Genomic DNA, 27812 nt, shown 5'->3' on the forward strand with positions numbered 1-27812 from the left:
GCTTTTGCAGGTTTTTATTTAGAGCCTCAGAGTATGTTTTCATGTATTTGTGTGTTATTTGCCGGTGTTGGTTTATTAGGTCTATGTGAGACTGGTGGTGCGTTGCAAGTATTACCGTTCTCCTCTTGACTGTCAGTTCCAGTCTTGGAATGAGAGAGCTTTGCCTCCAGTTTGGCTGTATAAAATTGCATCTCTCGCATATATTAATGTTTGGTGGTAGGAGGAGAGGGTTGTCTGTGTACATAAAGCAGTTGTAACATTGCCTCAAAATGCCCAGATTCACCAGTTGGACTGAGAGTACACCGGAAACTGCCCTTTGGACATGTCTGAATAGGTAGAGTAAGCTGTTTTTCCGATTGGCTGGTGGGGACGAATAGAGAGCCTTGTCATTCTGGACAGTATAGGGGGGGTCTAGTGCTAGGGTAATTAGTACTTGCTATGAGTTTTAAGCATGTGCTTGACTGTGAAATGAATGGTTTGAATGCTAAAGTTGAAGGTTTGTCTAGTTCCAAGGGAAAAAATTGAAGAGTAGACTTCGTGGAGCCGAGAATAGTTTAACTCTAGCTAACTGGCACTGCCCGGTGCACAAAACTGCGCAAATATGTTTTTTATAGCAGGGAAGTGAAAGAGAGAAGTTAGTGCAAAATGGCAGATAAACTACTAACTTCTGGGCTGAAACCACTCCTCCAGGGTCAGATAGGCTGCTCAAAGCTCCCCTCTCTCACAGGTGAACACAGAAACTTCCTTCTATCCAAGTAGGGTATGGGCAACACAGACACTTGTAACACAGCCGTGGATTCAGCAATAACCTGACAGCATCTACTGTTTCCTGCCATTTCCTTTGATGTCCATTTCTAACTGTACTTTTATGTGGGTTTCCTGCAGAAAGATCCAGAAATGGCCTGTGCCTTTTATTCAGATGCATCCTGATCCAGGTGTTGTTTCTCCAGCTGAAGAACTATTAGCCCACCAAAGTGCGATCCTGCCTGTGCCAAAGTTTCCACACTAAATGCTTCAATCTGCAGTTGTTTTATTACTTCAATTCATATTTGTCTATTTTTTTTAACCCTGGGACCTGAGCACCCACTCATTTTTTAATGTTTTGACCTGCCATTCTCTTTGATAAATAAAACACTACACTTCAGTGCTGCTTTAGTGAGATTCTATAAAAACAAGGTCCACTGCATGAAGGTACTCACCAAGACTTAAGAAATTAAGTTCCAGCAATACTACTCTCCTCTTATTGCCTTAATTCCTTCTCCACATTTGAACCCTTTCCATTTATATGACAGTCTTATTAATGGGAAAAATAACTACTTTTTGAAGAAAAAAAAAAAATGAATGTCTTTCAGAAGGCATCAGTGTCAAGAATATGTGCGACTTAACACATTCAGCAAAGTGCAGGGAAGTGTGTTTGGTCCCATGTTCTATTTTTTTTTTTTTAATTTTCAGTGGGGAAAATACGAAGAAATCTGCTTCCCACAAAATGTGATTCTAAAGTGGAGAGGATATCAGCGCCTGAAGACATTCAAACATTATTTAGGTGTTTAAATAAAGAAACAAATGATGAACTAAAAGTACCTTGTTTCTGATAAAGTGCTGAAACCTCCTAGTGCTCCAGCAAGTTTTCTTTGGATGTACAAGTATCACACACACAGGAGACGAATAAAAGTTATGCGATTGGAAGACAGAAGCACATTTCATTAGTTAGTCCAAGTAAACAATATAAAAAATTGTAATAAACCAACCCCCTATTGGAGAGGATTTGCTCCAATATTGGACAGAACTTTCCCTAATATTGAACAGAGCAAAGATATGCCCTGTGATAGTAATGTGTGAACTGCATAGTGAGATGAATGATAGTACCAGTCTTGCAGCTGCAGCTAAATTGTATTAGATATGTGATAAATCAGTTAAATTAGAAACAGCTGTCAACCGAATAGTCTACATTCAATCAAGCAGCAGTGACAACTGCAGAAAGATAATATTCAATCTGAACAAATTAGAAGAAAAAGTAAACTGCTTGTATTTCAAACAAAGAATTCTAGAATGTGCAGAGGAAAAAAAAAAAACAGCTAAAAGAGCAACTTATCGATTTTTAAACAAGAGTCAGGAAAAAAAACGTTATATATTTGTTATATCTGAAACCTGGGACATTCAGAAGAGGTTGGAGTCTGTAATTCAAAGTTCATAGGTATGTACTAGGCTCATGGCCCTGGAGCCTTTACAAGCCCAGCCCATAAGATTACTCTAGTGATTACGTAAATTTGTTGGAAGCACATTCTGATGCCCAATACTGAAACTACGACAATCCAAGAAAGTGCAGAAAACAGACCTCAAGCGGTGATCAAATTATGTAATAAAGACAGATAACAGCCACAATGCAAAAATTTATTTTTTAATTATGGCAGAAAAATTGATGTCCTCATATGGTAAATCCTTGAAGATATCAATTTTCTGCCATTGTTAAGCAAAGGAAAAAGTTTGCAGAAATTCGAAACGGTATGTGGAAAAGAAATTCCACTGTCCTTCTCCTTTCCTACCAAGCTAAAAATTATTTGGAAATGTGGATGCCAGATGTAGACTGCCGATTTTGGGAATATTATAAAAGTGTTCCCAACTGTCAAAGAATGGCTTGTTAAAGATGCCTATCATTTGACTTGCATATTTGATTTTCAGTATTTTCTTCTCTGACGTGTGTGGTGGTGCTGAATACTTTTCTTGCATATTTAAGGCATCTAACAATGCCCCCCCGCCAAGATGGTCTTTGATGACATTAAGATTGCAAGCATAAATATCCATGGCTCACACAGTTTTGTTTTTTTTAACTGCTCACAGTATGTAAATTCATGAAAAAAGACAAGGAAATGTGTTCTTAAATAAAACCCACTGGAATGCAAATCAATGCCTTTTCATTAAGAAGAAATATTCCTGGGTTAAAGCAATTACTAGTAATAATGGCTCCAAAAGATCTGCAGGAGCTGCTATTTTAAACATGGATGTATTTACCAGTCAAACAGGACACATTTAAGAATGATAGATAAATAATTAAATAAAACTTACTGGAGAATTTAAAGTCAGAAGTTACCTTTTTTATACTAGGATGTACTTATGCCCCCATGAGGATTAAAAAAAAAAAAAAAAAAAAATTTGGAAGAAGTTTCTGAAGGCTTACAAGAGCTACAAAGTGTTTCTGGCCTGCTTGGTGGGGATTGGAATGCCATATGTGACAGTCACTTGGACAGATCCAAGTTACGTAAGGATAATGCATATCAGAATAAACATGGCTCTTTGAGGTTTAACTTTCTGCAAAAATAAGGTTTGTTAGATACATGCAGAATTGAGTTTCCTCACTTGAAAGGATTTACACACATGTAACATAGTTCAATTTGGTTCAAAGATAGATATGATTTTTGTTTTGTGACTTGTTTTAGAGAATTATTTTGTGAGATCCTGCTGAATTCATTTAACCTTTAACTACAATTTAAATTAAAATGTTTTATCATATTAGTTTAACTATATACGAATTCAAATAATCTTTGGTTAAACAGCAGCAATGCATTCTTGTCAATAAACAAAAACAGGATACTTTTAAAGCATCAAAACAACTGTAAGACATTTAACAGTAAAAAAATATCTAATTAAGTGACTTAGAAAATATACACGTTTCGTAACAATTATCACCAATAAACTATGACAATTATTCCCCTTTATCGAGGATAAACACAGCAACAAAGCAGATTAAGAATTCAGTTACACAGAAAAACAGTTTATAAGGAATTTTCCAAGATTTATTACGGATTAGGTCAAGTTTGACAAACAATAGCATCACAATGCGGGAACACTCACTCCAAAACTACAATCTTGAAATAATTGTTATGGATGGCACTATAACAACTTATCAGAACAGAATATAAAATCAACTGAAAAGAAGAGTAAAGATATATCCATGTTGAAAAGCTGGATAATTGACACTGAAAATACTTAAGACTCAGACTTTTATATTACAGTAGAAAAAACAAGAGACGATTATGAGTTTTAAGAGAAACAAATCTCCACGGCCAGATGAATTTAAAGTAGAATTTTACCAATGTTTTACAAATAAGTTGGCTTCCCAGTTACGTAAAATTCTTACTTCAATGACCATTCTGGGAAAGGGAAAACCAAAAGCAATGGCTCTGACAGAAATGGTTTTAAATTACAAAATAAGTATATATAAAAAAAAAAAAAAAAAGGCCTAAAAACCATAGAATTATTATCAGATTTCTCTATTAGATTATGACCACAAAATGTTAGCCAAAATAAAAAAAAAATGAAAACAAAATAAAAACTGGAACAGTCTCCAAACAATGGTATAAAACAATGAAATACTTAAAACCATTGTTAAGCCAGAAAACGAGCCTTAAAAATCACTGTTGGAGCCTTTTCAGTATTTCAATAAAAGATATATATTTTTTAGAAAAAGTTCCTATCTAATGCAATTTGTTTTTGTCCAAATAGGAAAATGATTGAGGGTAATAAATTATTACTAGCTGTAACATCCCTCCTCTATGCCAGTAGTCAAGAAGCCTCAATCCTTACCACGGACACCAGTGAGAGACGTTCAAATGGAACAAAGACAGATACACACAATATTTCCAGATGCAGCTCTCTGCACAAAGCACAATTTCTGTTAAGAACGCACACCCATTATGGGGCTGGGTTTCCCTCTCTCTCTCTGCAGGCGCCAAATTAGACTCCCTCCTGACACAGCAACAGAGTTAAATCCTTAGCCAGGTGTACCAAGCCAAGTCCTCCACCACCCTTTCAGTGAAATCAGTGTTGTCAGTGTCCCTGTTCAGAAGTAGCAGATACACACACCTTTGGTTTTCACATAGACATACCTGGGAAAGTCTGTCACAGCTTTACCAGCTCTTCAACCTTTGCCCATGCTATAAAGGTAGATACACTGCCACCAGAACACCCACAAAGCCTGCTACTCTAAGGGTCTTGCAGGGTACCCAATTATACTGAGTGAAATTAATACTAACCAATGGTAATGTTGACCAAATAGCAAGACTTTCAGGAGCAGCCACAGTGTCACCAAATAAATAAGTACTCTCAAAGATTAAAATATTCTCTAAAAGACCAACCGCAATGGCACACACACACACCTTTACTAAGATGTGTTGCATCTGGAATCTATAAAACCATATCAAAAACTTCCACTCTCCAGGGTAGCAATTAGCTCACCCCTAAAGGGAAGACAGTAGGATTCCTAGTCCTGATTTTGAAAGACATTTTGTGTCTGGTTGCAATCAGAGCTATAAGTTACAATGTTTATGCCATATCAGGTAATCTAATTTCAGACTATTTTTCAAAAAGTTAGCTGGACTGAGATTAATCTCTTCTCTTTCAGTATTCTCCTTTACAATATTTTCACTTCAACAGTGACAATGCAGTTAGACATACAGGTACACTACCTTTCAATCCAGCAGGACTCACCGCTGGTACTTATGTATAGATCATTTTTTTTTTTTTTTTTTTTTAACACAAGCACCTGTGGAAATCAGTTTGATACACAATTAAAATTCTTAAAACTCCAGCTAGCTATTATGCTGGCATATGTTACACATCCACTGCCTTACTTCTACTGGCATAACTGGGCAATAACCTCACACCATCACACAAGCACTAAAATTAAATTTTGCAAAATTAAAGAATTAAGAACTATAGACTTGATAAAATTGGATGCAACAAAATCTTTTGATTTAAATAGAACCTGTATAGGAAAAGTATTATATTATGGAATTTCACAAACATTAATTCGTATTACACAAAATGAATATTCCAATTCAAGTTTATACCAAGTTTAATAGTAAATTGTTACCTATGTTCTCTGTTAACTTGAGTCAGACAAGATTGCCCTGTATTGCCAATATTTGTTTTAGCAATTAACACACTGTTAAAGTTATTCATTGACATTAATCCCTATTATTTAAATTCAGAGGATCTCTTATTCACAGCATATACAAATGAATTATTCTTAACAGCAGCATTTAATATGCATGACAATTATTTTTGACATTTTTACAAAAATGTAAGGAAATAAATTGGTTGACTATAGTACACTAGAAAAGATAAAACTATTATGATTGACAAGTAGAGATCAATTTTAAATATATCAATTGTAAAGGAACTTTATGTTGTAATAAACAAATTTATTCAAACAGCAAGTAAAACAAATTTATTGAAAATTTAAAAAATACATTAAAAAAGTATTTTTTTAATAAAAGTAAACATTGTAAAATGTCGATATGAACACTCTCTCCCTTGCAATATCTGTTAATTCCTCCTATAAAAAGAGGATGGACTTCACAAACATTTAATATAAAATCTTTTGGCTTGGAGGAGAGAATTTTTCCCCAGAATACCTACGGAAATGAGGACAGTCCCACAAAGGCAAGGAGGACTGTCTGTGGCTAATATTGATAAATACATAACTTTTCAGGTCTACTTTAAAATGTCAACTTATTGGATCATCGACTTGCAAATCAGAGACAAGAACGTTGAAACTTCACAATGTCGAACTCCCAGAACGTCGCAATTTAACTCCAGGAAAGTAACCACAGGGCCACCAATCACTGCAACATGAATGGAAGCAAACTAAACCCACCAACATGGGGGGAGGGCCTCACCCCCCCCCACACTAACTAAATATATCAAATCCAAGATCGCAGTACAGTGGAGATCAGTGCAAATGTCACCACAGTGGACTGGTGGTTACTTTCCTGGAGTTAAATTGTGATGCTCCGAGAGTTCGGCATTGTGAATTTTCAACACTATCATCCCGGTGCTTTACAAGTCGACGTTCCAGTAATTCAACGTTTTAATGGGGACCCGTTTCAGAGACATTATTATTATTTTTAAAGGCTTTCAACTTCATGACAAAATTATCAGATTACAAAAGTGTTACCCAATAACTGACATTTTCGCAGTTTCGTACCGGATGTAAAGGAAGAAAAACATTGAAAGTTTTTTTTTTTAAATTACAGGAGAGAGAGATTAAAATCACTTACTTAGGAAATTATGTGAAGTGTTGCAACAAATTTTTGAACCCAATCTTTTAGACAAAGCAAAAAAAATAAAATCTTTAGACAAGACAAAAAACATCATCACCCAAAAATGGGAACAGATTCTAACAACTAAATTTGATGACTGCAGAAGATAAAAAATTCTAAAAAGCATACAAGTCAATCATAAGCCAGTACAAAACAAATCTTCCATTCAATATAAAATCATTTTTGGGATACACTATACTCCCAGTAGATTACTCCTAATGCACTTAAGAGATTCTACTTGCTGGCACTGAAACAGATTCTGCAAATGTATATCAACTATTGGTGGGCAAGTGCTCAAGTACACTTTTATTGAATGAAACCACACAAGCTATTGAAAAATTGGCTGAACTAATAAACATAATTTATATCTGAATTGTTTGTTAGTATATTACCTGTATATTTAGAAACAAGTAAATTAAAAATCATGTTTGCTTCAATAGTAACTAAACAGATGATATTAAAGGACAACAACGGGATATAGTCTCGGTTCATTGATACAGCCTCGAAAAAAAATCACCCACGCAGCTTTAAAAAACGAATCCACTCAACTGTTTTCCCTGTTAGGCTTCCTACCTTTCCATATTGTTTTACTTTCACTTTGACAACCAAGTTGAAAAACCTCTAGCTGGCTCTGAAATGACAATGTCACATCTGCCAGAGCTCTTGCTCTAGCTACTGGGAAGTTTCCTCCCCCTAACTGATGTAATCCCCACCTGATTTGCATGCTGTATAGAGGAGCCAGTGGACCTCCCACATTGTGATGTCAGAGCTGCCTTGCCCAGCCCACTATTAACCTAGCAAAAATGTCAAACTATAATCTCCCTTTTCTGAAGAGCCCTACCGATATGTGACCAAGTAAAGACAGAAACACAGTAACAGCTGCAAAAACTAAGTGCATAAATTTGCAATGACCATGGGTAGACATTAACTGCATGTTTTTACATAAAAAGCAAATGTCCGTCACAATTAATCGACAACACTACATCAGATTACAAGTATGCAATACCGTAATTTTCTTGAATTACCATTTAAAAAAAGCATGTGGGTGCTGTCAAGCAAGTCTGTGAAATATTTTGTGTTTATAGTGCATCATTTGTTAGCTATTTAACCAAACAGGAAGGCAATATAAGTGGGAGTTTGACGCTCTGCAAAATGATGATTATTCCCCGTGCTATGGAGTTTGGTTCTAAATTTGACAGGAGTGCGACAAAAAAGGTCTCCCACTGTAAGGAAGGAAAGGCTGACAAGAAAACTGTACATTAGTCTGGTCACCTGCTGTGAGCTGTCAATCACATGCAGATAATGGGTCAAATTAACCTTAGCTCTTTTTTACAGCTAGGGAGGGTAGGTGTGAAGGGAGAGGGGAGATACCTTTAAGAACTAGATTTCAGCCTTCACAACAGAAATCAAGTTAGCATTTCTAAGAAGAAAGAGCAATAAAATGCATTTTTCAATTCTGTTCTGTAGCATTTGCACTGCTTGTGTTTGAAGTAGTCATCGAAAAAGGATAAAATTTTAACCACAAGTAGGTGACTATAACAGCAGTGAATGCCTGTAAAATCAGTGCACTAACAAGAGTGTTAGGAAAAAACGTGGCAGATCTGATGCAATTTTTTGGAGAAAAACAATGCATTCTGGGATACTTAGAGGCAGACTAAAACAGAATTATTTCAAGATGCCAAACACCATGTGGTCAGAGTCAGAAATTGCATATAAAAATATCTAAAAAGCTCTAAATAGTGCCAGAGCGGTGTTAATATGTAGGAAACACCAAACCATGATGAAATAAACATGTTTGAGCCTGTGTGTGCGGTTGTCCTTTAAGACAGAAAATTTTAAAAAGTGTTCTACAGAAATCACTTTTACAGTGAATGTGTAATATTGTTAGTTTCAATTTCTATACCCACTACCTATACTTCTCCAATTCTGCATTACTAGCAATTAAAAATATGCACTAAACATCTGAAATATATACAAGTCTGCAAACTAATTCTAAAATTAAGGAAGATACCGTCTAACTTAAAATGCTGGGTAATCTCTCATATAATAATCAAATCCTATAGCTAGAGACAATTTAGATTTTATTACTCGGATACCAAACATATCCCTCAAATTAAACAAGCTGTGTTTTAAGATAAATTGTTATACCATCAGTGCCGACACTAGCTCAGTACAAGCCTGTCAAAATAAAGACGCTTAGAAACAACAAAAAAAAGGCGAAATTGAAGTGTATTAACCCACCACCGAGTTCGCGCAGGTATGGGTGTGCCCGCCCTGATTGACATGCAGGAGGGCGGGATTAACAATGGCAATGTGCCGTGATGACATTACTTTGATAGACAGGTTACAGAAATAGGGAGCACTGGCAAGTAAACATATAAAGTGATTTGTGTCTCTTCATGTTTACCTTGTTCCGCAAACATACCAGTCTCATTACTAGGAACGGGACAGTTGAAATGACATATGCATTATTAAGTTTTGGAGGGCACTATTATTACTAGGTGGGATGGGGATAACAATAGGAGACGGAGTACGAAATGGATTTCTCTGGCTACACCCCTGATGAGTAAGTACATTTACTACAAAATCGATGACTTGTGAACCAAATATATGCTACTGTTGGGAAGTTGCATTAATGTATCTCACCCCATGGCATTCTCGCACTGAAAACGTGCAGTGCGTACTGAAAGTCTAGATACTCTACCAGTTTCTAGGATGACTAGATAAGGTAGAAGTTAACACACCCCGCTTAATTTTTGTAGTTGCTACATGAAGTTGCAAGCTAGTATTTAATTGTTAAAATATGGGATCCCCCCCATCACATGCTGTGGTACACATACTCACTTCACTGACTACCGCACTCATAGTCAATACATTTCCTTCAAGGACACATCCACAAGTATTTTGAATCATCTTTTCTCTGTAGTACATTTGAATTGCTTTTTATATTGGTTTCATTGTTTTCGCATCTTTTTGTGCGATTAATTTGTGTTTCGCACATCACAAATATTACCTTGTGTTATGGTGGCATATTTCAATCAAACGGTGGGCGGTGCAGTCAAAATGCTCGCAGGCAGGGTTTGAGCGGGGCATGTGGCGGGTTAATACACTTAAATTTCACCGTTATACCATCAGTGCCGACACTAGCTCAGCACAAGCCTGTCAAAATAAAGACGCTTTGAAACAACAACAAAAAAACTGGTTTTGATTTAAAGTATTCTTTATTCTTACATTAACCAGATAAGACAAACAAATATCAAGATATTGCTCATGAATGTTATCCAAAATGAAAACGTTTTCACTATTTAATTTTATTTTACATTTGTTGACCGGGAGATTCCAACTGGATTACAAGTCCATTTTCAGTGGAGGCCCCGGGAGAAAAGATCCAAGAGAATTTTTTTTTTTTTTTTTTTTTTTACAAAACATAGTTTTAAGGACAGACTTTTGACATACAATTTCCAAAGAAGAGACTTTGACATACATATTAACTAACAGATAGGATACATTCGTTCTCTACAATATAATATTACATTTTAAAAGATATTTCTAAGTTTAGGATTCATGTGATAGATTTACTATCAGAGTAAAAGCAGAGAGACGTAGAATAAGGCTCCGAGAGAGCAGATGATGCTCGCTATAGTTTAATGCGCACAGAGTACCCAGATAGGGTTACCACCTGTCCCACTTTGCGAGGGACAGTCCCTCTTTGGGCAGTTGTGTCCTGACAAAAAATATTAAAAATGGCAAATGTCCTGAGATTGTAGGACATAATTATGTCCTATATTTTATGTAATAGTTGCATAAAACAGTTATTCTGTATCTAAAATACCTAAATGTTATAAGAAACAGAATAAGCAACTAAAATGCTACAAGAATAAGCTTTTATTTAGGCAAAAAAGTTAAGTTCTATCCTTTGTACTGACCGTGGGTATGTGTCAGCCTGTAAAATCTGATGTTTGTCCTGAAAATGTCCCACTTTGGCCATTTGAAAAGGTGGCAACCCTATACCCAGATGGAAAACGCTATTAAATTTGAGCAAATTCTGAGAAAGAGGGTAGCTATTGAGATTGCAGTATGCTTAATTCCGTGTTTTTATTAGTTCTGCACAAAGTTTAACGTTACCAGTATGCACATTATTACGGGCCTAGACAATAACAAGACGTCAGAATCAAATTTTGAACCTTGTGTCTGAGAGGTAATGACATTAACCATTTTGCCAAACCCTCCCCTCGAAACAGTTTACAAATGAAGCACGTCAATACTATTTGCCCATCTCAAACATCTACAAGTACCAGATAAATAACACAATCACTTGTTATATGTGCTTATTGACTGATATCAGGTGTAGTGAAGTGGTTCGAAAAGACACGTAAACAGCCGCCTGAAGAAGAGGAAAGAAGCAATCAGACTGCACTAATAAAAAACATTTGGTGATTTACAATGAAATAGCAGATAAGAATATAACACTAAAATACTTCAATGGAATACTGTAACTACAAATGCAAAAAGGCTTACACATTATTAACTATCACCTCGGCTGTTTATCAAAGATACATCACTTCTTACCTGGGTGAAGTCAAACAAGAAAAAAAAAACGATTAAGTGTCACTCAATTCAGCATCACTGAACACGAAAGTAAGTTTAGAATGAATCGATGGACTACTGTTTATAAAACTCCTTCTCTAAAGGCAAACAAATCAAGAATAACTATGCAGTATACAAGCCTTCAGATTTTGTTTGCAATTATACCACATCCACATATTCTATTCCCGCTTAAATGGAAGAATCAAACTATCCACAACGGGCATTTACTTTTATAATCTCAGTATGAAATGGCACGTATAGTCCTAAAATATCTTTTTCCAGCCTCCAAATGCACTCGATTTTCTAATTCTATTCACTCTATCGGGGGAAACAATAAAGCTGTAATTTATTTTTCTTTCGTTTTTCCACAGTTCTCAATGGAGAAATAATCAAATGTCGCTTCGATTGACGTTAAAATAGGGACTTTTCTCACAGGAAGACTAGTTTAGTTGACTTAAAAATGCCTTCCACCACCTTGCAATGAAAAGAGTAATTGAAAAAGACATAAACCAGCATCCATTTTCAACTAAAACAGAAAAGTACAACTTATTTGTTAATATTATGGAATTATTCTGGAAAGAAAAGTTTTTCTGTTATCGTTCCCAAAATGCTTTGCTCTTCATCTGCGAACGTTCCATTTGTGCGCATGCGTTTACTTTTGACGGCCTGCTAAGTACTTGCTGGTTTATTGAACGATTGGAGTTTAATTTATGTAGGATTATTTTGAAATGAAATTTATGACATTGTAGCAATTAGTGTAGTAATTTTATTATTTTGTTACTGTCGATCTCCGTGTTATAATTTAATAGTGGTTTGGTACTAATTGTTATTGACGTTATGGCGGAACAGGTTAACACATTATGCGATCAGCTTATAAAAGCAGTTAATGTTATGATGGATATGAATTCCAGCCAACGGTATCGTCTAGAGGCTCTTAAGGTATGTTTAAACCCAACAGTTATTTTAGTTAGTTTGTTTTAATTGTAGTACTAGATGCGTGGAACACGTGTTGGTAATCACTTGTTATAATGTTTTGGTAGAATGCAAGCTGTGTGTGTTTTTAAAGGGGATTGCCCGTGTGCCTTAGTTCTTGGATCTTGTTACAAGGGAAGTCTAGATTTTGTTGTTAATGGTATAAATATGCAGTCGGGTATGCGGCATGTAAGCTACGATATGTAAATAATGTTTTGTGAGTGCGGAACATTTTCTGCTAGAAGTAGTAAGCGCATTTTCTCCTAACAAACAAATGTGCTTTCAGTGCAAGTCATGCATTATGATATTAGACTGCGTTGTGTTCATATCTCTCTGACCTTAGAATGGGAACGTAGTGAAAAGAAATTCACGGGGGGGTGTCTCCTTTATTAACACTGATTGTGGTAACATGCTTGTTTTGGAATGCAAGTTACAATAACTCATACTGACGTGAATCTGCCGTCTTGTTATAGTTGAAGTACCAAAATATCTTCTCAACGTAAAAGTTCACCTCTTCAAAGTTGGCGAATGGGAACTTTGTTTTATTCGAGAAAAAAAGCCATGGCTGTGTAGAAATAATTTCATGTTCTCTTAATTTGTTCAAAAACGCGTACTTGTGCACTAATTTTTAGTAGTTTACTATGTCATGTGGTCTCGTGCAGTTCAAGGTTGTAAGTAGAAGCATAAAACTGTTTTAAAATGATTCTGTCTTTTATAGAGATGTGAGGGACATCGGCTGTGGTTTAAAGTTGGGACTAAATTTTATTCTTCGATCCAGTAAATGAGTTATATGCAGTTTTGCAGGAAGTGCTGTGAGCATAGTCCTGTTTCTATTTTACTCGCTATAATGGAAGTTTTAGTATGTAACAGTGTTACTTATTGTGCAGCAGTTTATGAACTAACGTTTATATTCGCGTTTCCTTTTTTAAGAGGATGTAGTCAACAGTAACAACAGCCCTTTCATGATTTCTGAATGCCAAATATTTTTAGCCCATACCTCTCTCCTGTCCAGATTTTTTTTGGCTCATATTTTGTGTTCCTCATGAAATTTGTGGTTTTATGGTAAATTACTGGGATGATTTGAGGGGTGATGCCACTAAATGACATTGTTTCAGACTTCAAATCCTTCAGAAAATGTCTGGTAAAACAAATCTTGTTACTCTAGCAAGTTTCAAGGTTTAGAAGAGCAATGTTTAAAATATATCCTTATTTTTGGGCCTCTGTCTCCCTATTTTGAGATTTCTTGCACTGAGGGGTGAGTTTTTAGCTTTCAATCAGATTGCATCGTAAGGACTGAAGCTAGTAAATAATTGTGTGTGTGTGTATATATATATATATATATATATATATATATATATATATATATATATATATATATATATATATATATATATATATATATATATATAAGTTTTAGATTTCGTATCCTTCAGAAAATATTTGCTAAAATAAAAGCTGTTAATTTAGTCACTGTCAGGTCATAAGAGCAATTTGTGTTCCTTCCTGGAACCTTATTCTACGTTTGAAGTTGTGTGTTATTGCAAGATTTTAGCATTGTGTATATATTATACTATTTCCATAAATACAAGTGTATGGAAAAAGTAGGTTTTCATATTTTGATCCCTTTTTTCGGGCCTCAGTCTTGTCGCTTTTTTCACAGTTGTGGCAGGACTGTGATTTACTGTCAGATTTGAGTTTCCTGTAGTCATTTTGCATTACTGGTAAATTTCTGCATTGTCTGCTGCTTTAAGTCTTTGTTGGGATTGCATTATTGGAAGCATTGTGAATTCTGCTCCAGAATGTGTTTTAAAGTTGTATTCCCGTGCCTATCTGTTCACCTTGCTACCGGTTTTCCTTTTTTTTTTGTGTGCGCGCCCCACCCCCACTGAGGCTTCAAAGCTACAAAGATATGAATTTCTAACCATAATACTACAGCTCCAGTTTGATTTTTTTTTTTTTCCAACCTTTCTGCCCTTTTTATGTTGTGATTTTTGAAAGTCTGTGTCTCTGACTTCTGTCTTTTTTTTACAGCAGTCTGACTATCAGAGCCCCCTGCTTTTTGCTTTCATTACTACTGTTTGTTGTGTAACCTGTTTAAGTCCTTTCCACTCATTATTTTCTGTATCAGTAATACAGATTTTCTCAGGACTCCAATCTGGCATCCTCGCCACACTGTGAAGGGGGTGCTGGGTTGACCTTTAGCACTTCAATTGCATGTTAAAGCAAAAAATAAAGCAGTAACACTCTTATTTGTTACTTTTTGCCTTTAAGTCCATTCTGAAGGGTCCTAGTACTCGAAATTGCCTTGTCAATGTAGTTTGGGTGAGAGTGAAACATTACAACAAAACAATCTTTCCTGGTGTTGAATCTTAAAGTTAGCAGTTCTTTGTACAGATACACATGTCTTGAAAGTAAATTTCATCTATAAAATTTCCATTAAAGCATGTAAGTTAGTGTGGCTAAAACAAAGCCGTTGTGTGGAGACAAGCTTAGACCAGCTAGTTTGCAAATTAGAGAACTGTTGTCAAATGTTAGCACAGTCTACCCTAGAGCTAGAGTAATGCCAAGTCCCATAGACCACTCAAGAAGTCTTTTGTGTAAGCCAGTCCACAACTTAAATAGCCCATCCAAATACAGGTCTGGAGAACACGGCTATGTAACTTAGAAATGTTTTTGAGCCGGGTTGTTGGAGATAAGCATTCTGAGACAGTATAGCACCACAAAGCTGTCTCTTTATAAATAAAAATAAATTCTGTAACCCCAGCAAATCTTCTAACACTTGAGGAATTATGCCAAAGCAGCTGCATTTTATTAAGAGATAATTTGTCAAAATTCATTGCTTCTCCCAGCCCCAAGTTTGCAGCAAACTATATGGAATTGTTTACAGAGACCCTGTACAGCTGTGTAATTGGCTGCATAGAGGCTGTACCAACTAGAAGTAAGCCCAAAAACAAACTCTTAAACCACACTGGTGGAATCGTAATCTTAACAGGGTCATAGTAAAAGGGAAAAGTCAAGGATAAAATCAGGAAGGGCAGCTCCATAATGACAACTCTGTAATTAAATTAAGCAGGAAGCCAAGAGAGCCTGGTAATTGCAGACCCATAAGTCTGCTCAGTCTCGTATACAAAGCCATGTAAAGACTTTGCAGTCAGGATGTAGGGAACTTCTAGACACGGGACCTGCCTCAGTTTGGATTAGTCAAGGGCATGTCATGCTTCTTCAATCCAATGGACCTTTTTCATGAAAAGGTCACCAGTGGAGTGGGATGAAGGCAAAATGTTAAATACCACATCCTTCAACTTGACCAAAGCATTTGGCACAATACTCTTTTTGGGGTTAGGTGACTCCCAGGTTGCAGATAATCAAAATAGTGGATGTTACCTCCGCAAAGAGACCAGTCACCAGTAGAGTCCCCCAGGGTTCTGTGCTGGGACCTCTGCTGTTTGGCATCTATTTCTGATATAAAACCATTATCAAAGGGCTCTGACTTAAGTTTGCAGATGACTGCAAGCTAGGAGCAGTCATTGAATCCCCAAATGATTTGACCATCGTGCAGGAAAGTTTGTAGTGGGTATTAGGCTATCGGCCCAAAGGTCTATGTAAGCCTAGCCAACAAGGCTCCCTGGCTTACGCCACCCAAGAAAGTTATTTTCCTGTGCCATTATTGAGCAGAGACACAGAAGTGATCCCCGGGTGTATTTCCTATTTCCCATCCACTCATCAAGATTTTTCTTGGAGTGCTAATGAAGAACTTTGCCTGACATAGATGGGTAGCCTGTTCCAGAGTATGGGAAGTCTCTGGGACAGTAATCTGTCACTCCAGCATGTCCTGTTTATTGTGGTGACAAGGTTTAGGTCCCTAGAGCGTGTAGCTCTGAGGGATTGGGATTTCTTTGGGTGTAGCATGTCCAACAGCTCTGGGTTTGACATAGCTTTATATGTTGGGCAGAGATCACCTTGGAGTAGGCGATATGCTTCGGAGTAAAGATGGAGTTTTTTGAGGTGGTCAGTATAGGGCATTTGTTTTGAGGCCAGTAATCCTCTTTTTGAGGTACTTCTGTGGCCTTTCCAGCTGCTGCAGATGTCTTGTGAGGTACATTCCAAAAAGGGGAGTTGTACTCTAATGGGTCTAATGAGTGTCGAGTAGAGGGGAACAATGACCTTCCTGGATGAGAACTCTCTTATGATGAGGTGTGCTACGTAGAAGGACTTCCTGACTACTGTGGTGATGTGACTATCAAAGGAGAGACTACTGTTCACCTGAGTCCCAAGGTCTCTCTCACACATTCGGTGTTAAGTAGATTGCTGCCTATCATGGGTACAGAGTTTTTACCCAAGGGGATGACACTGTACTGTTTGGCATTGATCTTGAGGCCATGGCTCTGACACCAGGCATCTGTCTCAGTGAGGCCCTTCTGTAGGATGCCCACATCATTTGGGGACTTGACAATGGCTCGTAGTTTGCAGTCATTTGCGAATTTCGTTAGCCAGAGGCCTTCTGTGTTAGTCTGTACTTCAGAGAAGTAGATACCAAACAGGAGAGGTCCCAGGACGGAACCCTGTGGTACTCCATTTGTCACTGCTTTGAGGTCAGATGTGGAGTCTGCAACTTTTACACTGTGGGTTCTGTCAGTGAGCCAGTTGGCAACCTATCTTGTGACGTAGGGATTTATACCTAGTTTAGTGAGTTTAGCTATAATTCCAGAATGGGGGATGGTTTCAAAAGCCTCGGCGAGGTCAAGATAGGCTTTGAGAACCACCTTACACTCATCTATGGCTTTGGTGATTGCCTCAAAGAAGTCTATCCGGTTCAGGAGCCATGATCTGCCTTTCACAAACCCGAATGATGTCATTGTCCCCCTTTACTCAGCCATCATTAGTCCAGACATTGAATATAATGCCCCTTTGGCAACAACTGGAATGCCCACAAAGATACCTTACTAAAAGTATATAAAGGCCTAAACAACATGTTCTACATGGACCAACTCAAAAGCTCTGTTACTGTCTTCACTATCTTATAGGCTGCTAAAAGGTGATCTGAGCCTGGCATCCAAGGCACCGTCCTACCCATTATTGAGGGATTTACTGTACATCAAGAAGTCAAATGACATTAGTAATACTCTTGTCTATGGATGTAAACCTCTTTTGCAACTTCAGCAGAGCAGTTGAGAGGGAAAGGTATATCTCACAGAGGATACTGATTCTTTAAAACTTGACTCCCCATCCACATAAAACCAGAATTCATCCCTGTCCATTTTCAAGCACTACTTAGATCTGTGGATGGGGAAACTGAAAATTTACCCCGGGGATGTCCCCTGTACTACTTATGGTTTAAGGTAGCCCCTAAATGACTTGTCCCATGCCATGGGTCCCCTCAGATTAACTGGTATCATGCTATAGACATTTCTCATTAGGAGTAATGTATAATTATCAACTATGGGATGTCTAAGGCCAGACTATAGCCAAATTGGATAGGTTATTTGAAGTTCAAAAAGGGAAACGGGGGGAGCAAAGGCAGCAAACCTAGTACTTGCCTGTAAACTTTAGTCCAACAAGGACAGTTTTGAGGTAAAGATAACCCCACAGGCTAAAAATAACCACAAGGCCTTCAACTCCATGTCTGAACCTCAAAAGCCACACATTGCAGTGTGCCAAACTGATCGTCGGTGGTGTCACATCTGCTTAACAGAGTGACACATAATGAATTTCATGTTTAACAAATTTAGCTCAGACTTGACTGCTCTTGCACATGGAATACCTACTAGCATAACCCCACTATTCAGCTATTAACAGGGAGCAGGTCCTGGTACTGCTTACCAAGGCCAAAAATGCAGCCTTAATGGGTCACGACAATATCCCTGAATGCCTCTTGAATAGCTTGAAATTTGACTTATTAGGACCACTTGAGTAATTTGTCAACTATAGCCCTATAATAGGCTTTGTACCATGCAAATTGGGAAATACAATGGTTATCCCACTTCACAAGGGTGGCCCATCAACTGATGCCAGAAACTATATATTTAGTAGTCTGTCTGACTATTCTAATGTGCAAAGCTGTAGAAAGAATTATCCTGGAAATGATCAGAGACATGGGCAACCTTCAGACACTGGACCCAACCCAGTTTGGCTTTGTTAAAGGAAGGTTATGCCTTCTAAACCTGTTGGACATCTTTGAGAAGGTCACCAAGGCAATTGATGAGAGGAAAACTGCAAACTGCCTGCCTGGACCTGGCTAAGACATTCAATACAATACTGCATTTGAATATTTTACAGACTCGCTGAACTGGTCATAAACCTTTACCTAACTCTGTATTGCAAACTGGCTGACAGACTGGACAAGGGAAGTCAGAATTGGTGATGACACTTCCACTAATATACAGGTCACCAACGGGGTACCTCAGTGTTCCGTGCTGGGACAGCACCTATTTAATATCTACTTCTCTGCGATAAAGACTAATGTCAGGTGCCTTTGGCTGACTAAGGTCACAGGTGACTGCAAATTGGAAGCTGTGATTCCTCCATGACATGCGCACACACATTACAAGGGGGTTCAGAAAAATGATTGGTGACAAAGTCAGACTAAAACTCAGTGACAAGAAATGCATTACACTGCCTTTCGGGAAAATTGCCACCCATGTTATTCTTGGGGCTAAGACATCCCTAAGAATTAACCTTGTAGTCAGGGATCTGGGAACATATGCAGATGGTAATCTGGCCTTTGCCCAACATGCAGTCACGGTAGTAAGAAAATCTTTGTGGTGCCCATCTTGTAAGGGCATGGCATCTAGGTTCAAGGAAAGCCATAGTACCACTTTATTCTGCCCTTACCAGATCCATCATTGAGTATAATGCCCCCGTCAGCATGTGCCACAGTCAGAATGGTCACAAAGGCTTCTTGCTAGGAGAATTCAGGGTGTAGATGCACTGTAATATAAAGATATCCTTAAAGTCCTATTGCTGTACCCGATCTTGTACAGATTACTGAGAGGTGATGTATGCGTGGTGTAGAAGGTATCTTCCAGTTCACCTCTGAATCTTTTGCACATCTACAGAAATGAACAGCAGCCAAACTACTAGATCCAAGGATTTAAATTTTTCTTGCAACATAAATAAAACATGTTTTTTAGACACAGATTTGTCACAGAAGATCTCCATGCTCTGGAACAGGCTTCCCATCCATGTGAAGCAGAGTCCATCCCTAATCCTGTGTAAGTATGATCAATGGATGGGGGAAATTGGCAGTTCATCCCAGGTCTGGTCCCCCATGTTTCTGATGGTCAGAGACGGACAGTAATTCCTAAACTAACATATATTCTCCTAACCTAGAAACTTTTTGGCTAATGTAACCAGATGTTTAAGATCTATAGGGACACAATTGTGATGGGTTGCCTGGCTAGGCTTGTAAAGACCCTGGTGGCTAGTAGCTTAATATATCCATATTCTTGGGCCTTTTCCCCCTCATTTTAAGTTTTGTCCAAGCTTGAGAGGTGTGATCATGTTGGTACCGTTAGGCATGGCTTGCTCTCGGGCAAGACATGACTAGTCTTGTGACCTGGAGGTTGTTTGGCCAGGATACCAGAGAAATTAATCTACTTTAATAAAGTAATGCAATTAAATTTAAAGTAAAGGGCTCCTACTTTAAGTGCCATGAGATTTTCTACATTCATATGAGCTGCCACCAAATCGAGCAGCAGGGGCCTTGGTATAACATTCCTGAAAGATAGCACTTATGGATGGCAGCATCCCCTCCTTGTGCTCTATGCTGAGCTTCTGACCTGGCAGAACAGTCTTTACAAGCAAAAATACATATGTAGTATGCACACAGTGTACCTACACAGCTAGAGATTAAATTGTATGTTTAGTGTGTGGCTATTATGGTGACATTCCAGTTTTGGACTGTTTAAATGCTATGTTGTATGAGCTACATTAGAGATATTGTGTTGGAACATTAGAAAAATACACGTGTATGCATGTGTTTAAATATTAATAAAGTACTTTTTATTTAAGTTTGTAATGCTTTAATGCCTTACTTAAGGAAAGCTAAGGGAATAGATAAATATTCATTGTTTTATTGGCATTGCTTAATGAATATTAATATTGTATGTGTTACTGGGCATCAGTGGGTTGGTGATGCAAGGGAGTGTGGGTGGGTATGTATGTATTTATTTGCACTTGTTTACTGGGATGATTATCTTCGTGTTTCACTGTTGCAGTCATCACACTTGGGGGTTATCCTGCCAGGGGTAGCCCTCAGTCGTCCCAAGTACCAGTGGCTTAGTATTTCTGCGTTGGTTGCTGTCGCTCCAGGACTGACGTTAGGTCATCAGTGGTATAAAAACAGGCAGCTGACGCCATTACATCAGTCTTTCTTGTTGAGGAGCCCAACGCAGAAGTTAGCACGAGTGCTGGTCGGCCGCTACCTGAGTTTTCATTTCTGAATTTAAGTTTAAATCTTCTAAAGCTAAGTACCCTGTGGGATCCTCCTTTTCTTGCTCTACCCGATGTCAGAAAAAAGTTAACAATTGTCTCGCCTGTGGAAAGCAATTACCACACCGAGACTTCCATTCTTACTGTGTCATCTGTTTAGGCCCAGACCACAGTGTCCCTCGCTGTCGCTTTTGTGCTTTGTTCAACGCCAGAACTGTGCGTCGTTGGGCCCTTATTGTAGCTAAATATTTTTGCTCTCAGTCCTTGTATTCCGAAATGGCTTCGGTAAGCCATCCGACTACCGATCTTCCGAAAAAATGTAAGGATAAAGACAGACACAGACCGCACAGATCCAAAACTGCTGACAGTGCTTCCGTTAAGCTATTCGTCAATTCTCCGGTTCTTGGTTCGGTGCTTTCGCAGCCCCTGATGCCCATGTCTGTGGATTCGCAAGCTGCTACCGAGACTCATTCAGAGTCCAGTATGCCGTGAGACTCTCGGCTAAGGATCTTGCAGGTGTCTCTACCTTGGATGGGTCCGGAGCCGCTGAGGAGGCACTGGCTTCCGAGGGAAGTTCTTTGCACTACCAATACTCGACACAAACAGTCTTTCGCATTTTCAGTTGTTTCTAAGGCCCAGGGTACAAACCACGCCTAAAAGACTGACCCAAGCTCAGGCACCTGCTTCCATGCCTCAATCTCAAATGCTTAAAATGGCGGAAGACCTTGTGCTTATTAGGGGAAGCCAGGCTGTCTCCTTCAAAAGAAAGAGACTTGTCCCCAGTAGTTCTATCTAAAAAGGAGTCCGATGACTCTGAGGTTTTTGAATATTAAGACATGCAACCCCTCTGCTTATGAGGATTCTGATGCAGAGGAATCCATTCCTTTTGCCTCTCCTCCTGAGGATTTTTCATTTGGTGAAACCCTGCATACTTTAAGGGAGCTTTTCCAATGGAAATGTCAGGACTATCCTCAGTCAAAAAAGACACTCAGAATTCTTGATTACCACAGCGCAGACCTTTAGCCATTCCTCCTGTCCTGGATGTTGTGGATGATGTTTTTTATGGAATCCAGTTTAACTCCTGCCACACTTTCTCCTGCTCCCAGAAATCCTGACTGGTACTAAGAGTCCCTGACTCTCTCAAATTTCTTTTCAAAATTCCTACTGCTGACCCAGAGATAATCTCCCAAGGACCTAAAGGAATTAAAGCAACCTCAGCTAAGAATACCACCCTCTCAGACAGGGATTTTTGAGCTTTAGACAGATGGAGTAAAAAAGTATACACCTCTGCAACTCTTGCTGTTAGAGCACTAAATTGTCAGTTCCACATGCTGAAATATCAGCAGCATACCTTGGACGACCTCAAACAAAAAATATCTTCCTTTCCGTTTTGTGCGGAAAATAAAGAATTACAAGAGCTTATGCATTCTGCAAGCCAAGTTACGAAGCACACACTGCACTGTGGCTTTGATGCCCTAGAAGCATCTTGCAGGGCAGCAGTCACTGGTACTGGCCTTTAGAAACAGACCTTGCCAGACCATGTCAAATCAAAATTATTGGATGCACCATTGAACAAAGACCATTTGTTTGGCACCAAGGCAGAAGAGGTCTTAAAGATGGAAGAAAAAGCTAAATCTATGCAGGCAGGTAAACTTTTTACAGGTCCAGCCTTCAAGGTTTAGTAGGCATTGCCCCTCCAAGCACTGGTCCTTTCTGGCCAGCTCAGCCAAGACCCAGGGGAACAGACCCCCCCCCCCCCCCCGTACAGCAGTCCCAGGGAATGCAGAGATCTAAGCAATGGAGTCCCTTCACTTCAAAAAAACAGGGAGTGCTAAGCCACCTCTTATGGTAAGAACTCACAATGACTTTGCACCTCCACCCCTTACCTCTGCCCACCTGCTTGTGCCCGTAGGAGGAAAACTCTCTCCTTCCATGCAAACAACTGGGCCTCTATTACCAACAATTGATGGGTCCTCAACATGGTGTCCCAGGGGTGCAGATTTTATTTCCACACTCTCCCAACCCCAAAAGGGTTCCCAGGTCTTCCTTCAAACCAGTGAGCAGAGGCCAAAAAACAAGTCCATTCCCTGCTCTCCATGAGGGCAGTGCAGCATATTCCTGCAGACCAGATAGGCCAAGGTTTCTCTTCCAGAGTCTTCCTGGTACTCAAGAGGGCACCTGGCACCCAATCCTAGATCTATCCATTCTAAACACCTTTCTGGTGATACCAAAATTCAAACTGCTCACCCTCTAGCAGCTTCTTCCCCTGCTTTCCAAGAATGCTTTTAGCCACCCGAGACCTAAGAGTCCTACCTACACATCCCAGTCAGGGAATCCTGCAGGAAATGTCTGCGTTTCATGGCAGGATCTTATAGGTTTTCAGTTAGCTGTGCTTCCCTTTTGGCTTATCCAGTGCTCCCAGAGTTTTCACAAAATGCTCTGCTCCAGCCATTGTTTGTTTTTTTTTCAGACAAATATTCAAATTTACCACTACTTGGATGATTGCCTGATTCAGGCAGACAGGAAAAGCTGTTACAGCACCTGACCTTTGTAAAGGACCTACTGACCTCCCTGGGGTGTACTGTCAACGAAAAGAAATCAAAACTAGTCCCCACACAAAAAATTGTATTCCTGGGAACAAGCCTAGATACAGGATCCCAAATGACATTCCTTACTCCAGAAAGACAAGACAAGCCTACCTGACAGGCTACTTCTCTCAACTAGTCAGCAGAATCCAGTTGTCTGCAAGGAAAATCCTGCAAGCTCTTGGGTTCATGGCCTCCTGCATTCTACTCATTCCATATGTCAGACTGCATATGAGGAAACTACAGTGGTACCTAAAAAGCCTTTTGTGTCAACACTCTCTGGACCTGGAAACTATCATACCTATGATACCTGTCTAATGAAAGATTTTCCTTGGTGGGCAGCAGCATGCAACCACAACAAGGGACTTCCCTTCTCACAACCCCATGCCGCCCAGTCCCTCACCACAGACACATCAGACTATGCCTGGGATGCACACCTGAACAGCAGGTGCATTCAGGGCTTTTGGAGCCCAAATCAAATACATTTGCACATTAGCCAAACAGAGATGCCAGCTGTTCAGCACGCCCTGACCGTTTTCAGACCCCTACACTCCCCCGGGCCCTCTAGTGATCAAAACAGACACCACAGTAATGTGGTATATCAACAAGCAGGAAGGGACTCCCTCTTATCCTCTCTGCAGGCTCGCCTTGACCCTTTGGCACATGGCCTCAGCCATGCAAATACACCTGCTAGCACAATTCCCGCCAGGCTCCCTAGACTCTCTGGCAGACAACTTGAGCAGAAACTTGCTACACCACAGAACCTTCATCCTTATAACCCAGAAGTGGGGCACCCCAAAGGTAGAACTCTTTGCCTCCCACTCCAATCAGTTCAGGAAATTCTACACCAGGGAACCTCCCAGCAAGGCCTGGAAAATGGATGCTCTATCCTTCCAATGGGGTACTGCTCAAAATAAGGGATGAAAAACAGAGGGCTATCTTAATTTCCCCAGACTGGCCATACCAGCACTGTTACCAACTGCTGCGCAGCCTGTCACCCCTGCCACCAACATTCCTGACCCAGAGGAATGGAGAATCCATGGATCCCCAATTGCAGACCCCCAATCTGGCAGCCTGGCTTATTCCATGACCTCTCCTCAAGATGCCATTCTAAGCAAACAAGTTCTAGATGTTATATGTGAGGCCAGACGCCCCAGCACTAGAAAGTCTTATGCTGACAAGGGGAAAAGGTTTTGCACCTGGATTCAGGCTAAGGGAGCTGAAACGGCACAGCCCTCCTACCTCTCATCCTGGATTACCTAGCAGACCTACTACACAGGGGTCTTTCCTTCTCTTCATGCCTCTGCCATCTCTGCTCCATTACAGCACAGAGCCACTTTTTTCTCGCACCCTGTGATCAAAAGGTTCCTAAGAGGGGCTAACAATTTAAGGCCACCCAGAAGAGCTCCTACCCCAGCTTGGGACTTTAACTTTTGTGTTGGAAAAGCTCACCCCCCCCCCCTTGAGCCTGCAGCTTCAGCAGAATTAAAATTCCTCTCTCGGAAAACAGCCTTCAACTAGAAGAGTTTCAGAGCTACAAGCACTCATGGCTATAGAACCCTTCCTCATTTTCCATGCTGACAGTCTCCCTCAGGTCTAACCCATCTTTCATGCCTGAAGTGGTGTCCAGTGTGGCTCTCAACCAATCCTTTCATTTGCCCACTTTTTTCCCTAACCCATAAAACAAGGGGGAAAGTATTCTGCACTCTCTAGATGTGCACAGACGGCTCAGATTCTATCTGGATAGGACTAAATCTTTTAGAAAAACTGACCGATTGCTAGTCAGCTTCACAGCAGGGGCAGAAGGCAAGGCGATATCAAAACAAACCATTTCCAAATGGATAGCACACTGCATCCATTTCTGCTACAAACAGCATGGGGAAACTGCCCCCAAAGGGGGTCAGGACCCATTCCACCAGGGCAACCTCCACCTCTGCATTTTTTTTTTTTTTTTTTTTTTTTCAGAGGGGTCCCCACCAGGGACATCCTGGAGGCTGCAACATGGACTTCTGTTCATACCTTCACCAAGCATTACCACCTGCCTGTCTCCTCCAAATCCAGGGCAGGCTTTGCCAACGCAGTCTTGCAGGGCATCCTAGCCAGCCTCCAGTCTTCTACACTGCTTCCACCCTTTTAGGGCATCCTAGCCAGCCTCCAGTCTTCTACACTGCTTCCACCCTTTTCTTCTGCTGTGGGAATCAACCCAAGTATGATGTGTGTATTTGTCTCTGCTTACAGGGAATTTTTTGGTATTTACTTTCTATTGGCGGTGTTCTTCCACCATAACCTAGCTCCCTGTTTGTGGGCTCCTGACAATTTGGGCAAGAAACACTGATGTAATGGTGTCTGCTACCTGTTTATATATACCACTGACGACCTGACATCAGTCTTGGAGCGACAGCAACCGGCGCAGAAATACTAAGCCTCTGGTGTTCGCGCTGAGTGCTTCCCCTAGCAGGATAACCTAAGTGTGATGACTGCAACAGTGAATACACTCTAACATCTACATTTATGGTAAGTGTACACAACTGTACTGTTCAGCCGGGCCAGAAGTGCCTGTTTTCAGTGGAGTCCCAGGGAGAAAACCTCCACATACAAGACATTTCTCATACATAAAGAATTTACATTAATAAAGACATTTTAGTACATAATGTTGCCAGCTTATACAGTTGGTGAAAAAAAAGTAGTCATTCTCAAATCAAAGATCTTATACAAGCAATACAGAGATTACACATGAGAACATTCCATATAGAGTAGTTTTCTGCTAGCAAAATTTATATAGGGCACTTCATGCAGTGGGTGGAAAGTAGATGTAGGAATTAGAGACTAGGTACTTACATTTTTCACGCATTTAGGAGGTGTAATAGATGAGCGATGGGCTGTATGAATCCTGTTGCAGGAATCACACTCTGTAGATATGTGGCAGACACTAAAAACCACCACAAATCCTTCTGTAGTTGTATCAAGAATCTCCATGGCAATACCCAGGTTTGCTCTGAGTTACTGCACAATGGTACTTCCTATACTGAGCCAACAGATTGCCAGCAGATTCAGTGCCAACTTTACTGCTCCCCCAGAGGAATGCCAGGCACCCAGCATTACTGCAGCACAGGTTAAAGCTGCATTGTTGAATGTGAAGAATACAGCTTCCATGGGACCTGACAATGTCCCTGGATGTGTTCTACATGAACTACAAAGTGAACTGATACCACATCTGCGTGCCCTGTTTAATCACAGCCTCACCTCAGGCTTTGTCCCTACCGAATGGCACATTGCTACAGTCATCCCTCTCCATAAAGGGGGAGAGACTACAGACCCTGGGAAGTATTGCTCCATTAGCCTGAGGAGTCTGATATGCAAGGCTATGGAGTGCATCATCATGGACGTAATTAACAAGGATATAAGGAATCTCCAAACTCTAGATCCCATGCAATTTGGCTTTATGAAAGGTAGGTCATGCCTGCTCAACCTGTTTGACTTGAGTCCGTCACCAGAGGTGTGGATGAGAGCAAGGCAGTTCATACAGCCTACCTTGGTCTGGCTAAGGCCTTTCATACCATTTCTCACTGAGGAGTTATTGATAAACTTGCCAAACTAGGCATTAACCCCTATATCACTAGCTGGGTTGCAAATTGGCTCACAGAACCCACAGTGTGAAAGTAGCAGCTGACCAGTTACAAGTGGAGTCCCACAGGGATTGGTCCTGGGTCCTCTCCTGTTTGGCATCTACTTCTCAGAAGTCCAAGCCAGCACGGAGGGACTCTGACCACGTTCACAGACAACTGCAAGCTGGGAGCCATTAACTCCCCAAGTGATGTAGACATCCTACAGAAAGGCCTCACTGAGTCCAATGACTGGTGTCAATACCATGGCCTTAAGCTTAATGCATCGTTATCCCCTTTGGGGAAAAACTCAGTTCCCACTGATTACCATATCCATGGGAGCCCACTGAGCACTGAAGGCCTTTATAAGAGATCTGGGGACATAGCTTGACAGCAACCTCTTTTTCGACCACCCCATTGCCACTGTGGTCAGAAAGTCTTGTGTGGCATATGTCATTACCAAGGGTTTTGCATCCAGGAAAAAAGAGGTCATTGTCTCCCTCTACTCTTCCCTCATTAGGCCAGTCAGAGTATAA

At 39.9% G+C, this 27812-nt stretch overlaps 2 protein-coding genes across 3 annotated transcripts in view; one reads left to right on the forward strand and one right to left on the reverse strand.

Moving 5' to 3' along the window:
* The window catches only part of CMTR1 (cap methyltransferase 1), a 2799821-nt gene extending 2787633 nt beyond the window's left edge, over nucleotides 1-12188 (reverse strand). The window contains exon 1 of the mRNA XM_044060367.1: nucleotides 11670-12188. The gene's annotated coding sequence lies outside the window, so the exon portion shown is untranslated. The remainder of the gene's footprint in view (nucleotides 1-11669) is intronic.
* Nucleotides 12189-12342: 154 nt separating this feature from the next.
* XPO5 (exportin 5) overlaps nucleotides 12343-27812 on the forward strand; it is a 2857558-nt gene continuing 2842088 nt past the window's right edge. For both annotated transcript variants that reach the window (XM_044060355.1, XM_044060360.1), the window contains exon 1: nucleotides 12343-12626. In XM_044060355.1, the coding sequence (XP_043916290.1) occupies nucleotides 12525-12626 (102 nt within the window). In that variant the 5' untranslated portion in view covers nucleotides 12343-12524. The remainder of the gene's footprint in view (nucleotides 12627-27812) is intronic.

This window comes from Protopterus annectens, chromosome 1.part0 (genome assembly GCF_019279795.1).
Source record: "Protopterus annectens isolate FY-2018-M chromosome 1.part0, PAN1.0, whole genome shotgun sequence".
Classification (NCBI taxonomy): Eukaryota; Metazoa; Chordata; order Ceratodontiformes; family Protopteridae; genus Protopterus; species Protopterus annectens.